Source organism: Geotrypetes seraphini, chromosome 16 (assembly GCF_902459505.1).
Source record: "Geotrypetes seraphini chromosome 16, aGeoSer1.1, whole genome shotgun sequence".
Classification (NCBI taxonomy): domain Eukaryota; kingdom Metazoa; phylum Chordata; class Amphibia; order Gymnophiona; family Dermophiidae; genus Geotrypetes; species Geotrypetes seraphini.
Genome location: NC_047099.1, coordinates 28,604,778 through 28,617,101, shown reverse-complemented (window position 1 = coordinate 28,617,101; position 12,324 = coordinate 28,604,778). Strand labels below are relative to the sequence as shown.

Sequence of the window (12,324 nt, the reverse complement as noted above, 5' to 3'; positions counted from 1 at the left end):
TCACTGGAAAACCTTGGATTTTTTTTCTGTGCTTCTGCAAAAATGAAACATCCTCTTCTTTAAAGAGGTTTTTTAGTGAGCTAAGACACTTTGGGGTCCTTTGACTAAGGCGCACTAATATTTAGCAAAAAGGACTCAATTTTATGAAGTCCGTTTTATCTAGATCTATGTTTTGCTTCCTTTATGTAAATAAATACTTACTTAGTACAAAAATGGTTTTCAGGCACCACTGTAAAATTTAGGAATTCTACCGAGAAGGTCTCACTGGCTGTAATTATTCCACCCAAAATCAGGTCCCCTCCCTTGAAGAAGCTGTATGCTCTTTCATCAATTAGGTCACACTTAGATCTGGGTATCTGACATTGGCTAACTGCTGCAGAAGCCATCATCAAGATCTCGCTCCATCCCAGGAAAAGGGAACAGAGAATCATTTCCTCAAAATAAAAGACTTCTCTACTGGCTCCAGTTTTACCTTCATTTAGTGAGAGCAGAAGGAATATAAAACTTCTCCTTAAAATAATGTGCTTTTCTGCCATCGCCCTTGACTTCATAGATATGTTGATTGATTCAGACAGACCCGTGTTTCATGGAACATATATAAGCGCTCTGTACTTGGTCCCTGCTACGCTGTAATTATAGGGTAGATGCAAATAATGTGCACAGAAGTGGTGACATATTGGTCCGGCTCTCCTGTGGATTGCATTTGGATAGAAAAATACAATTTGCTATATGACCAAATTAAAAAGAGAGAAAAAAATAACTCCAAAGCATAATTTAAATCCTGTTTTCCCTTGAGCTACGTTTGAGTGATGAAAGATATTGTGACCTCGAATGTTGAGGAAAATACTGAGATCAATATAGGGAGAAAAGAGCATTGTACAGGTCTATAGTACTGATGAGACGAGGGGTAGAGTTATGAACTTTTAAGATCATGCGAAAAGTCATACAGTAGAATTTCAGATTGTGCTATTTACTCTTGTCCTCTCTTTTTCTTCTTTTTCCCCTTTTTCTATCTTTAGCTCACGTGCACTTGTTCTGGTATTGGATGGGAGGGGTTTGGATGGAGGGGGCGGGGAAGGGCTGGTTGTTTCTGAAAATTGTTTGAGCCATGAATTTGCAGCTTCCGTTGCTCTTGATATTGTATTGCTAGTTCTCGTGTTGGCTATATCTGTTTTCTTGTGCTCAATAAAAATGATTTAAACATAGTGCTGATGAGAAAGTGCACTGATTTGAAACATCTGTAATAACCACATCATTCACTGTGTTGTTTTATGTCATTTTTAACCTGAAGCAACACATACATACAGTGGCGTAGTGAAAGTGAGAGGTGCCTGGGCTGGTGGTTTTCCCTCGCTCCTTCCCCACCCCACCCCTACCGCACACATAGACCTTCCCTACCCCATACCTCTTTTAACGTGCCCACATCAGCTCTCCGTCTGACATCCCTTCATAGGCACAGGAGCCGGAAGCGACGCCAGAAGGAGAGCCGACACTGGCGTCAGCAGCTGGCTGGAGAGAAGTGATGGCGCACATGCGTCAGGGAGGCGGAGTGGGAAGGAGCAGGAGGCGGAGAGGAGGAAGGGGTGCCAACGCCTTTGCCAAGATCACGCCAGGGGTGGCCGCCCCCTCCCCCCCCCCTTTGCTATCCCACTGCATACATACGGGTGGGATGCTAGAAAATTTCGTCTTCATGTTGTTTCCTGTTTCATTCCGGTGATGGTGGTCTTGTTTATTTTATTCCAGGCATTTAGCCATAAAGGGAGCTCCAGCTGGTCAAAATTCAGCAGGTGGCCGCCGCAGACTGGTCGACACTTTACACACTAGTCTTGAATCCGGGCAAAACCAGTAACATGTAGAATCACAGGCTCCTTACCTCAACCTACTCTCTTCTCATAGGTTTTGGCGTTAACATTGGCCCAGTATAGTCCTTCAAATATCTACCCTATCGTCTTTTCAAAAACAAATATCTCTACTGGCTAAGGTGAGCTTTGCTACCCTTTGTTTTCTCCATTGCCTGTGCAATTTTCTAGACTATACATCATCTCTGCACACTGCATGCCATGTACTTTTGATTTCTTGTATAGACTACTGTAACGTTAACAATGCAGGGTTATGAAAAACTCAGATACAAAATCTTCATCCTGACACACAGAATGTTTTACTCAGATCAACCTTGTCAACTTTGATCATGCCTTACACCCCTTCCCGTATGTTACGTTCTATTACCTGGTCCAAAGCTTGCTACATAATACGAATCAGCCCATAATTTGGCTTTCTACTTTCTATTCCCTAAATTATGGAATAACCTTCCACCACGCATTTGTTCAGAAGTTTCCTTTCCAAAGTTCAAATCCCTGCTTAATATCCATTATTTTGCACTGGCATTTCCAACAGAGATTTTCCAGTAGGGTGATTGACTACACAAGACCTAGATCAACTGCTTTCGCCCACTACCTACGAGGAATTTAGGAAGCGCCTAAAAACACACCTGTTTGTGAAATACCTAAACAACTGACCTGCTCTTCCCTCTCTCCTCAATAACGGTCCTCCCGACCTCTTACCCTTTTCCTCTCTCCCCTCTTAAGTCCGCGTAGAACCCTTGGTTCTATGATCTATACAAATTGTTATTATTATCATATCGTAATTTTCGCTGTACTTTTAGAATTGCACATAGAACTCTTGGTTCTGTGACATATTTTCGCTGTACTTTTTGAATTGCATGGCCTTCTCCTAACAGGCCCACTTGGAAATTTCTTCCAATCTGTATACCTTATACTCTCGCTCAGCAAATTGTATATCTATAATTTTGCTTCCTAAATGTTTTCGCACTCTGTATTTCCTCTGACTATCTGCACATTGTAACTCGCTGAATGTCCAGCTCTCTTGATTGTAAACCGCCTAGAAGTCGCAAGATTGTGGCGGTATAGAAGAATAAAGTTATTATTATTATTAGTAGTAGTAGTAGTAGGATTTTTTTTTTCTTCTTCGCGGAGGGATAATGATTTTAGGGTAACTATTTTGTTCAAGTAATCTACCTTGAATGTGGTGCACTTTCCTATCTGTACCATATAATAGTAGGTTATTGCATTGATATTGTAATGCAATTTACACAGGACTCCCATAATCTGAACTAAAATTATTTCAGACTTCAGAATACTGTATCGGTATGCAGAGGGGTTTCACGTAATGGCGGGTTCCTGATCCGATGCTTATTGTCTCTTCCCACTATTTCTGCAATTACATCGGCATTGTCCCACTTACCAGGTGCTTTGATACCATGGACAGTAGAGAGAATTCTTGCGCATTCAGTGGTGATATTTGCAGAGCAGAGCTCCATGGTGTCCTGTGGTGTATGCTTGCAAAGACTCCTCGGCTAGTTAAAGACAAAAAGTCGCGAGTGCTGTGGCATCCCCAGAGACACCAAGCCCACCAGTTGTGGCTCTGCAGGAAGTGGCTATCAAGGAGATCACACAAACCATGTCAGATATTCTCAACAACGAATTTTCCAAACTGCATGCGGCTATAAATGAGATAAAGGAGGGTATGGCATTGCATGCTACTCAATCTTGCATATCTATGAGTAAGTATACATTATTTTGCTCTGATCTTTGATAAGTTTGGGGATAAAAGCTAAATTGTAGGTTCCTTTATATAGACAGTTTAGATCTTAAAAGGCAATCTTTACTTAGCTGGTTGCCATATGATAAAAGCCTTTTATAGTTCTACAGTTTTTAAGTTTTAACTTTTTGCTAAAGAGTAGGAACGATCAATAAGATAAGAGTGAAACCATTGGTAAGCTGTGTCAGTTATGTTTAAATAGTTTAAGCAGTTAAGAAGAATAGAAGAATAAGCATAGAAAAAATTGCTTCTTAAAGCTAAAATGATATCAAATGAGCCTAAGTGGAGCAACACGTGTCTGCCCATTGGATCCTGAAATTCACTTCTTGACCCAAATAGATGGCTTTTCAGGCAGCTGCTGTTTGGGTTTTTGCCATGTACTTGTGACCTGGATTGGCCACCGTGAAGACTGGATCCTGGGCTAATGGACCTTTGATCTGACCTAGTAAGGCTATGTTCTTACGTGAGCCAAGTATAAGACAATCAAGCTATTGTGACATCACTAATGAGGATGGTTCTTAAGCATTGGTAGAATGAGGCATTATGACATCACAATCTCAGCTCTGGAATGTTGCTACTCTTTGGGTTTGTGCCAGGTACTTGTGACCTGGATTGGCCTCCGTGAAGACTGGGTTAGATGGCCTCCTTGAAGACTGGATACGGGCTAATGAACCTTTGATCTGACCCAGTAAGGCTATGTTCTTACGTGAGCCAAGTATAAGACAATCAAGCTATTGTGACATCACTAATGAGGATGGTTCTTAGGCATTGGTAGAATGAGGCATTATGGCATCACAATCTCAGCTCTGGAATGTTGCTACTCTTTGGGTTTGTGCCAGGTACTTGTGACCTGGATTGGCCTCCGTGAAGACTGGGTTAGATGGCCTCCTTGAAGACTGGATACGGGCTAATGAACCTTTGATCTGACCCAGTAAGGCTATGTTCTTATGTGAGACAAGTATAGGACAATCAAGCCATTGTGACATCACTGATGAAGTTGGTTTTTAGGCATTGGTAGAATGAGGCATTATGACATCACAATCTCAGCTCTGGAATGTTGCTACTCTTTGGGTTTTTGCCAGGTACTTGTGAACTGGATTGGCCTCCGTGAAGACTGGGCAAGATGGCCTCCGTGAAGACTGGGATACTGGGCTTGATGGACCATTGGTCTGACCCAATAAGGCTATTCTTATGTTCTTACGGTCAGGTTCTAAAGGTTTCAATTAATTAACCCACCCTTCTACAAAACCACGGAACAGGTTTTTAGTGCCAGCCAGCACGCTGAATGTCCTGTGCTGCTCCGACAGTCATAGAGATCCTATGAGCGTCGGAGCTGCGCTGAGCATTCAGCGCGGCTCCCTGCGCTAATAACTGCTATCACAGTTTAGTAAAAGGGAGGGGGGGAATAGTTTGGAGGGAATATAGAATTGTATTCCTTTACATACCACCCCCACCACCCCTTTTTAAAAAGCTGCATTAGCCACTGCGGTAACTGCCCCGAAGCCCATAGGGATTTAAAGGGCTTCGGGGCTTATGCTGCGTGGCAGCCGATAGCACGGTTTTGTAAAAGACGAGGATCATTTCTTTCTGTATTTTGGCGTACTCCAACCTCTTTTCTGTAACAAATGTTTATTTTGCTTGTGAAGGTATGTTAAAATTTATTTTTAAAAAAGAAAAGAAAGAGAAACAAGCAATGTGCCAATACAGTAGCTTCTAAAGAGATGGATGGTACATGCAGTGCATGGTCTAAATATGTATACAGTATATGTTATATGTAAATATGTTTTTTGATGTTTTTTCAGTTCAAACTTAAGCCCTCTTTTACTAAGGTGCGCCAACCGATTAGCACGCGCCAAAGGCTAACACGTGTATGTTAGTCTATGGATGCGTTAGCATACGCTAATTCAATTAGCACGCCTTAGTAAAAGAGGGTAAATATAGGAATTGGTGATTCTGGCAATGGTCGCTTCCTGCCAAGGTTATATAAGTCAGTGGTTCCCAACCCTGTCCTGGAGGAACACCAGGCCAATCGGGTTTTCAGGCTAGCCCTAATGAATATGCATGAAGCAAATTTGCATGCCTATCACTTCCATCATATGCAAATCTCTCTCATGCATATTCATTAGGGCTAGCCTGAAAACCCGATTGGCCTGGTGTTCCTCCAGGACAGGGTTGGGAATCACTGATATAAGTGACTGAAATCATCTGAATAACAGCGAGCAAAACCAAGATACGTCTTTAAAAAACCTTTTTCTATGCTTTGTTGCTACTTTGGTTAAGGTGGGCAGGTGGTGCTACGATGGTTGTGATTATACCATTACCAGTAGGAATGGTGGTAATCTTTTCACTGAGTACCTTTCAGATATTTTATTCATATATTCAGCATTTGATTTTTGATCAGATCTTCTTATTTCTATTTGCATCTTGGAATAAAGATCTAGAATTATTTAAGTATATATTCCCCCCCCAATATATTTCATTTTTACTAAATAGTAAATATGTAGAACCACAAGATGTCCTCATTGCATTAGAATTTTATAGGGCTGATGTCTGAAAAAAACAAGGCATAATATTCACATCATTCCCGGGGGAACACTGCACACAATCTTTTAAAATTTTGCATTGTAGTGTTTCTGCTCAGAATTTCCAAATCATAAGGCCTGAAACTCCCCCCCCCCCTGCCTTTTCCCTTCTTTGGATCCAGCCTTCCCAATTCCATCTCTCCCTCTAGCTCCCGGACAGACCCCTAATTCTGTTTGTTCTGTCCCCACCCCATGGCACCATCCCCATGTCGCTTTTCTCATTCCCCTCAGTTTTCTCTGTCCTCAGTCCTTTTTATTCCCCTCTATACGGGCTCATAGACGAAACCGCGCGAGACAATCGCGCGCGGACAAACCCGCCCAGACAGTCGTGCTTAGGATGTCAGCACGCTGGATTTCAACAGTATTTTAAAGCACTGTGAGGAGGTGTGGGGGGGGGGGAGACTCCCACTTTACTTAGAAATGTTGGTGCTCCCTTGGGGGTGTTGGGGGAAACACCCCCCCCCCTCCATTACAGAGGAAACAGCCTTTTTCCCTGTTTTGGGGAAAAAATTACTGTTTCCTCTGTAATGGGGGTTCCCCCCCACCCCACCCCCAACTGAAGCGGCAACGGGAGCGCCAACATTTCTAAGTAAAGTGGGGGCGCTTTAAAATAGTGTTGAAGTCCTGCGCGCTGAAGTCCTCTGTGCAATTGTCTGGGCAGGTTTGTCTGTGTGCGATTATCTCGCACGCTTTTGACTGGTTACCCTCCATATGAATTGAATTTTAATATATTCATCAGAAAAAAAGTATTACTGCAATATCCACTATCAAAAGAAAAATTAGAAAAATTTAAAAAATCAGGAAAAAACTGATAAATTATTACCACATTTGTATTTATTTATTTATACCCCGCCTTTCCCAATGCTGGTCACAATAAAGAACATACCCAAACAGAGTCACATACAGTACAACAAATCGAACATGAATAAAACATAACAGTGATAATGTAAAGCCTCCTAAAATTACAGAAAGGCTGCCAGCGCCGCGCATCAAAAAAACTATAGATCAAGTCTCATATTTCATCTTACAGAAGAGCTGCTTCTTCAACGTTTTCTTAAAACTACTCAAACTTGTTTGCTGTCGTAAATATCACAGAAGCTTATTCCATTCCCGAGGACCCACATGCAAAAACATGCTAGCTCTAGACACGGCTCTGATATGTCCACGATATCAGGGAATCAAGAGCAAAATTTTAAAAAGAGAACAAAGAAAACTAGGGAAAAAATAAATAAAAATCACATGCTAGTGAGGGATTAATCTATTTAACTCTTGATTTCTATTTAACTCAAATAAACTCCAAGAAAGATATAGTGGCACTAGAAAAGGTTCAAAGAAGAGCGACCAAGATGGTAAAGGGGATGGAACTCCTCTCGTATGAGGAAAGACTAAAAAGGTTAGGGCTGTTCAGCTTGGAAAAGAGATGGTGGCTGAGGAGATATGATTGAAGTCTACAAAATCCTGAGTGGAGTAGAACGGGTACAAGTGGATCGATTTTTCACTCCGTCAAAAATGACAAAGACTAGGGGACACCCGATGAAGTTACATGGAAATACTCTTAAAACCAATAGGAGGAAATTTTCTTTCACTCAGAGAATAGTGAAGCTCTGGAACATGTTGCCAGATGTTGTGGTAAGAGTGGATAGTGTAGCTGGTTTTAGGAAAACTTTGGACAATTTCCTGGAGGAAAAGTCCATAGTTTGTTATTGAAAAAAGACATGGGGGAAGCCACTGCTTGCCCTGTATCGGTAGCATGGAATATTGCTACTCCTTAGGTTTTGGCCAGGTACTAGTGACCTGGATTGGCCACCATGAGAACGGCCTACTGGGCTTAATGGACCATTGGTCTGACCCAGTAAGGCTATTCTTATGTTCTTATATTAGAGTTCAACGAAGGGGAGCCCTCTAGAAGAACTGGATGCAACATACCTACAGCCGCAGCCCAACTTTGCCACCTCACCTCCAAAATACCTGCTAGCTGTAGGGTCAATGTTCTCAGGCATGCTGTCTCCACTGCTGCCAGAGTTCTCCTCCACAGATGGGACCGAAGAAGGAACTAGAGTAGAAATAGACATTGCCTGAAAACTCTCCATTGTTTTCTGGCAAAGGTTCAGACCAAGAACAGAAGAGGAAACTTGCTGCTCACTGTCTTTCCTCTTCCTCCCCATTTCTCAGAGGATCCAAGGATCTTCTCACTCACCAAGTAGCAACGAGGTTCAGAGAACTTGTCTAGTAAATCTCATAGAGATGCCATCTTAGCTCCATTTTTCTTCCTCCCCTCCAATCCTCTTGGCACACTCTCAGCTTTTGCTGACTCCCTTCAATCTCCAGGGTACTCTCTCACATAGCCTTATTTCTGCGCCCTCCTTCACCATTGCAATGATAGAAACATAGAAACATGATGGCAGATAAAGGCCAAATGGCCCATCTAGTCTGTCCTTGCACAGTAACCATTATTCTTTCTCTCTCTCAGAGATCCCACGTGCCTATCCCACGCCTTCTTGAATACAGACACAGTTTCTATTTTCACCACTTCTTCCGGGAGACTGTTCCACGCATCTACCACCCTTTCTGTAAAAAAGCATTTTCTTAGATTACTCCTGAGCCTATCACCTCTTAACTTTATCCAATGCCCTCTCATTCCAGAGCTTCCTTTCAAATGAAAAAGACTTCTCATACGCATTTATGCCATTAAGATATTTAAATGTCTCTATCATATCTCCCCTCTCCAGTCCTCCGGTACTACTCCCAACTCTAGAGAAGCATTAAAAAGGTCAGTCAGCGGAGTCACCAGAACTTCCCTAAGTTCCTTCAGCACCCTCAGATGTACATCATCTGGCCCCATCGCTTTGTCTACCTTTAATTTAGCACAATTCTTTTTCCCTAAATATCAGAGGTCTTTTACTAAGGTGCGCTAGCCGATTTAGCACATGCACGAAATGCTAACGCACCTATTATATTCTATGTACGCATTACCAATTAGCATGCACTAAATCGGTTAGCACATCCTAATAAAAGAGGGGGATAGTGATCTAAGAAAGGCTATTGGTATCTTGTTTTCCTGTTTTGATATAGAGTGGAAGCGATCCCTGTATTTCTTGAACCAAGTGTATTTAACTTGCTTAATCAATATTTTGATTTGAGATTAAAAATAAAAAGTTTAAAAAATCCTGCCTGAGCCCCCTCAACTCTCTATCCCCACAGATCCTCCTAGGCCTTCTCAAAGTCCATGATGGTCCGGTGGGGGTCCTAGGGGTAGAAACAATGTCCACCAGCTCTGCCCATTGTGGTCTGGTCACAAAAAAAGACTGTAACCCCTGGCGACAGTCTTCCCATTCTTATTCAAGTTGTTATACCTGTAACTGTGCATTCTGCCCACATTCTGCTGAGACTTCACCCACTTCACATATTTTTTTTTTATTATATAGTAACATAGTATATGACGGCAGATAAAGATCCAAATGGTCCATCCAGTCTGCCCAACCATACACTATCTATAATTTAATGATTTAATTTAAATTGTTCTTTTTCTTAGATATTTCTGGGCCAGGAACCCAGAGCTCTGCCCAGTACTGTGTAAGGTTCCATCTACTGGAGTCTCCATCAAAGCTCACTCCAGTCTATCCTCAATTGAATGGCCATATACGTGAGACAGACCATGCAAGTCTGCCCAGTACTGGCCTTAGTTCTTCAATATATACCATTATTTTCTGGTTAGACATCCTCTGTGTTCATTCCATGCTTTTTTGAACTCTGTCACTGTTTTCCTCTCCACCATCTCTTTGGAGAGCGTATTCCAGGCATCCACCACTCTTTCTGTTGTTAGTACCTTCTGATGCAGAGGGACATGGAAAGGTAGGCCCTTGGATAGACTGGAAGGTTGAACCATCACTGTAGGGATTGACAGAGAAGTAAGGTGACCTTGAGTTGATGGGAAAGGGGATCTGTGCCTGAGAGCATTGCAAATCAAGTATCCAATAGGGATCCCTCAGATGAAGACGGGCAAATGGGGTAACATGAACTGTGGATGCCATGTGACCTAGGAGATGATCATTTGACGTGATGTGATGGTTTGTTGAGAAGACACTTGGTTGCAAAGGGAAGTCAAAGTGTCGATTCTCTGCTGAGGAAGATAGGCACCAGATTGAGTTGGGTTCAGCAACACTCCTATAATTTCCAGGGTCTGTGTTGGTTGGAGGTGAGATTCCTGGTAGTTGATCGCAGATTCCAGGAGTTCCAAAAGATGAATCGTTGAGTTCATAGTTAACTTTCCGTTAAGTTCAAACAAGGATGACATTTAAGCTAAGATCACAGACTGCATGAATAGAATTGGAGATTGAGCTTCTACTAATAAGTTGAAATTGAATTCAAGTAAGACGAAGGTTCTTTGATTTCATAATTCACTATCTTCTGTTCCTTCGTTTCTTACTCTACAATCAGATACTACCCTGCAAGTAGAGAAAATGTCTAAAGTTTTGGGTATTCTTTTAGACTGTTCTCTTACATTTGAAGATCAAATTTCTAATTTATGGAGGAAGATTTTATATATTATGAGGAAACTTAGGCTTCTTTGAACATCATTTTGCACTGTTGGTTCAGATGTTAGTGCTACCTCAACTTGATTACTGTAATTCTATATATTTGAACTTAACATCAAAACGCATCAAAAAAATTGGCAGTTGCTTCGGAATTCTGTGATTAGATTAATTTTGGGTCTAAGAAGATATGAGCATGTTGGATTAGCATATAAGAATCTTCATTGGTTATCGGTTGGGAGGCAAATTAAGTTTAAATCAGCTTGTATAGTTCATCGTATATTACAGACTGACTTCAGATAATCTGATCTTGCTTTCATCTCATTGGCATTATTCTTCCATCAGATTATGTGGCACTTTACTACTACATTTTCCACAGATTAGAGGAGTGCGGTATAAATGACAACTCAACTCCTCTTTTGCTTACGCTGCCATTTCAATTTGGAATAATCTACCTGTTTGCGTTAGGACTGATATCAATTAATTTAAGGTTTTGTAAAAATTTGAAAACTTTCTTATATGACTTGTAATATTCATGTTATAATGATATTTTAATTATTGATTGCTTCTGTATTTTTCCGTAGGTTTTACGGCCTCTTTGAATGTAAATCGCCTTGAACCTTTTTGGTATAGTGCAATCAATACATTGTGTATTAGATTAGATTTGATATGTACTCCCATTTAGGTGCTATTTTATAGAATATCATGTACCTAGAATATTGGCATTTTCATATATATGGGCACACATGCACATATATATGCCATTATTCCAATAGTTTATAATTATTCTTGGTGCTCAAAAATATATAACTTTTATAGAATTAGCTACATAGGCCTAATTCTATAATTTGTTGCCTACAGATAAGTAGTATGTGCACACATATAAATCCCTGTATTCTAGTCATGTACACATGTATGTAAATGCATATATGCATATTTCATCTATGCTCTGAGAGGGTGGTGGATGCCTGGAATGCGCTCCCGATAGAGGTGGTGGCGAGGAAAACGGTGACAGAGTTCAAAAAAGCGTGGGATGAACATAGAGGATCTAGAATCTGAAAATAATAGTAAATATTGAAGAACTAAGGCCAGTACTGGGCAGACCTGCACGATACGTGTCTGTATATGGCCGTTTGGTGGAGGATGGGCTGGTTAGGGCTTCAATGGCTGGAATGGTGCTGATGCAACGGAAAGTGAAACAAAACAAAAATCTGTACAAAAAAGGACATTACCGCTGGAAAGCGATGACCACAAATGCTCGCAGTCTAAGCAACAAAGTTCATTATCTGCAAGCCCTGATGTTAGAGGCTGATCTGGACATTGTTGCCATCACAGAGACATGGTTCAGTGAATCCCATGGATGGGATGCAAACATACCAGGATATAATCTTTTTAGGAAGGACAGAGATGGTCAAAAAGATGGAAGAGTAGCTCTCTATGTAAAGATCGATAGCCAAGCGTAATAGGGCAGAGCACGGTACTGGGGTTCAAGAAAGGATTGGACAATTTCCTGCTGGAAAAAGGGATAGAGGGGTATAGATAGAGGGCTATTGCGCAGGTCCTGGACCGTTGGGCCACCGCGAGGGCGGACT

General features: G+C 41.4%; 1 protein-coding gene across 1 annotated transcript in view; it reads right to left on the bottom strand.

Annotated features, from left to right (window-relative positions):
• The window catches only part of LOC117349777 (G-protein coupled receptor family C group 6 member A-like), a 30,907-nt gene extending 22,542 nt beyond the window's left edge, over window positions 1-8,365 (bottom strand). Inside the window, exon 1 of the mRNA XM_033923371.1 lies at window positions 8,127-8,365. Coding sequence (XP_033779262.1) covers window positions 8,127-8,365 — 239 coding nt within the window. The remainder of the gene's footprint in view (window positions 1-8,126) is intronic.
• Between the last annotated feature and the right edge of the window lie 3,959 nt (window positions 8,366-12,324).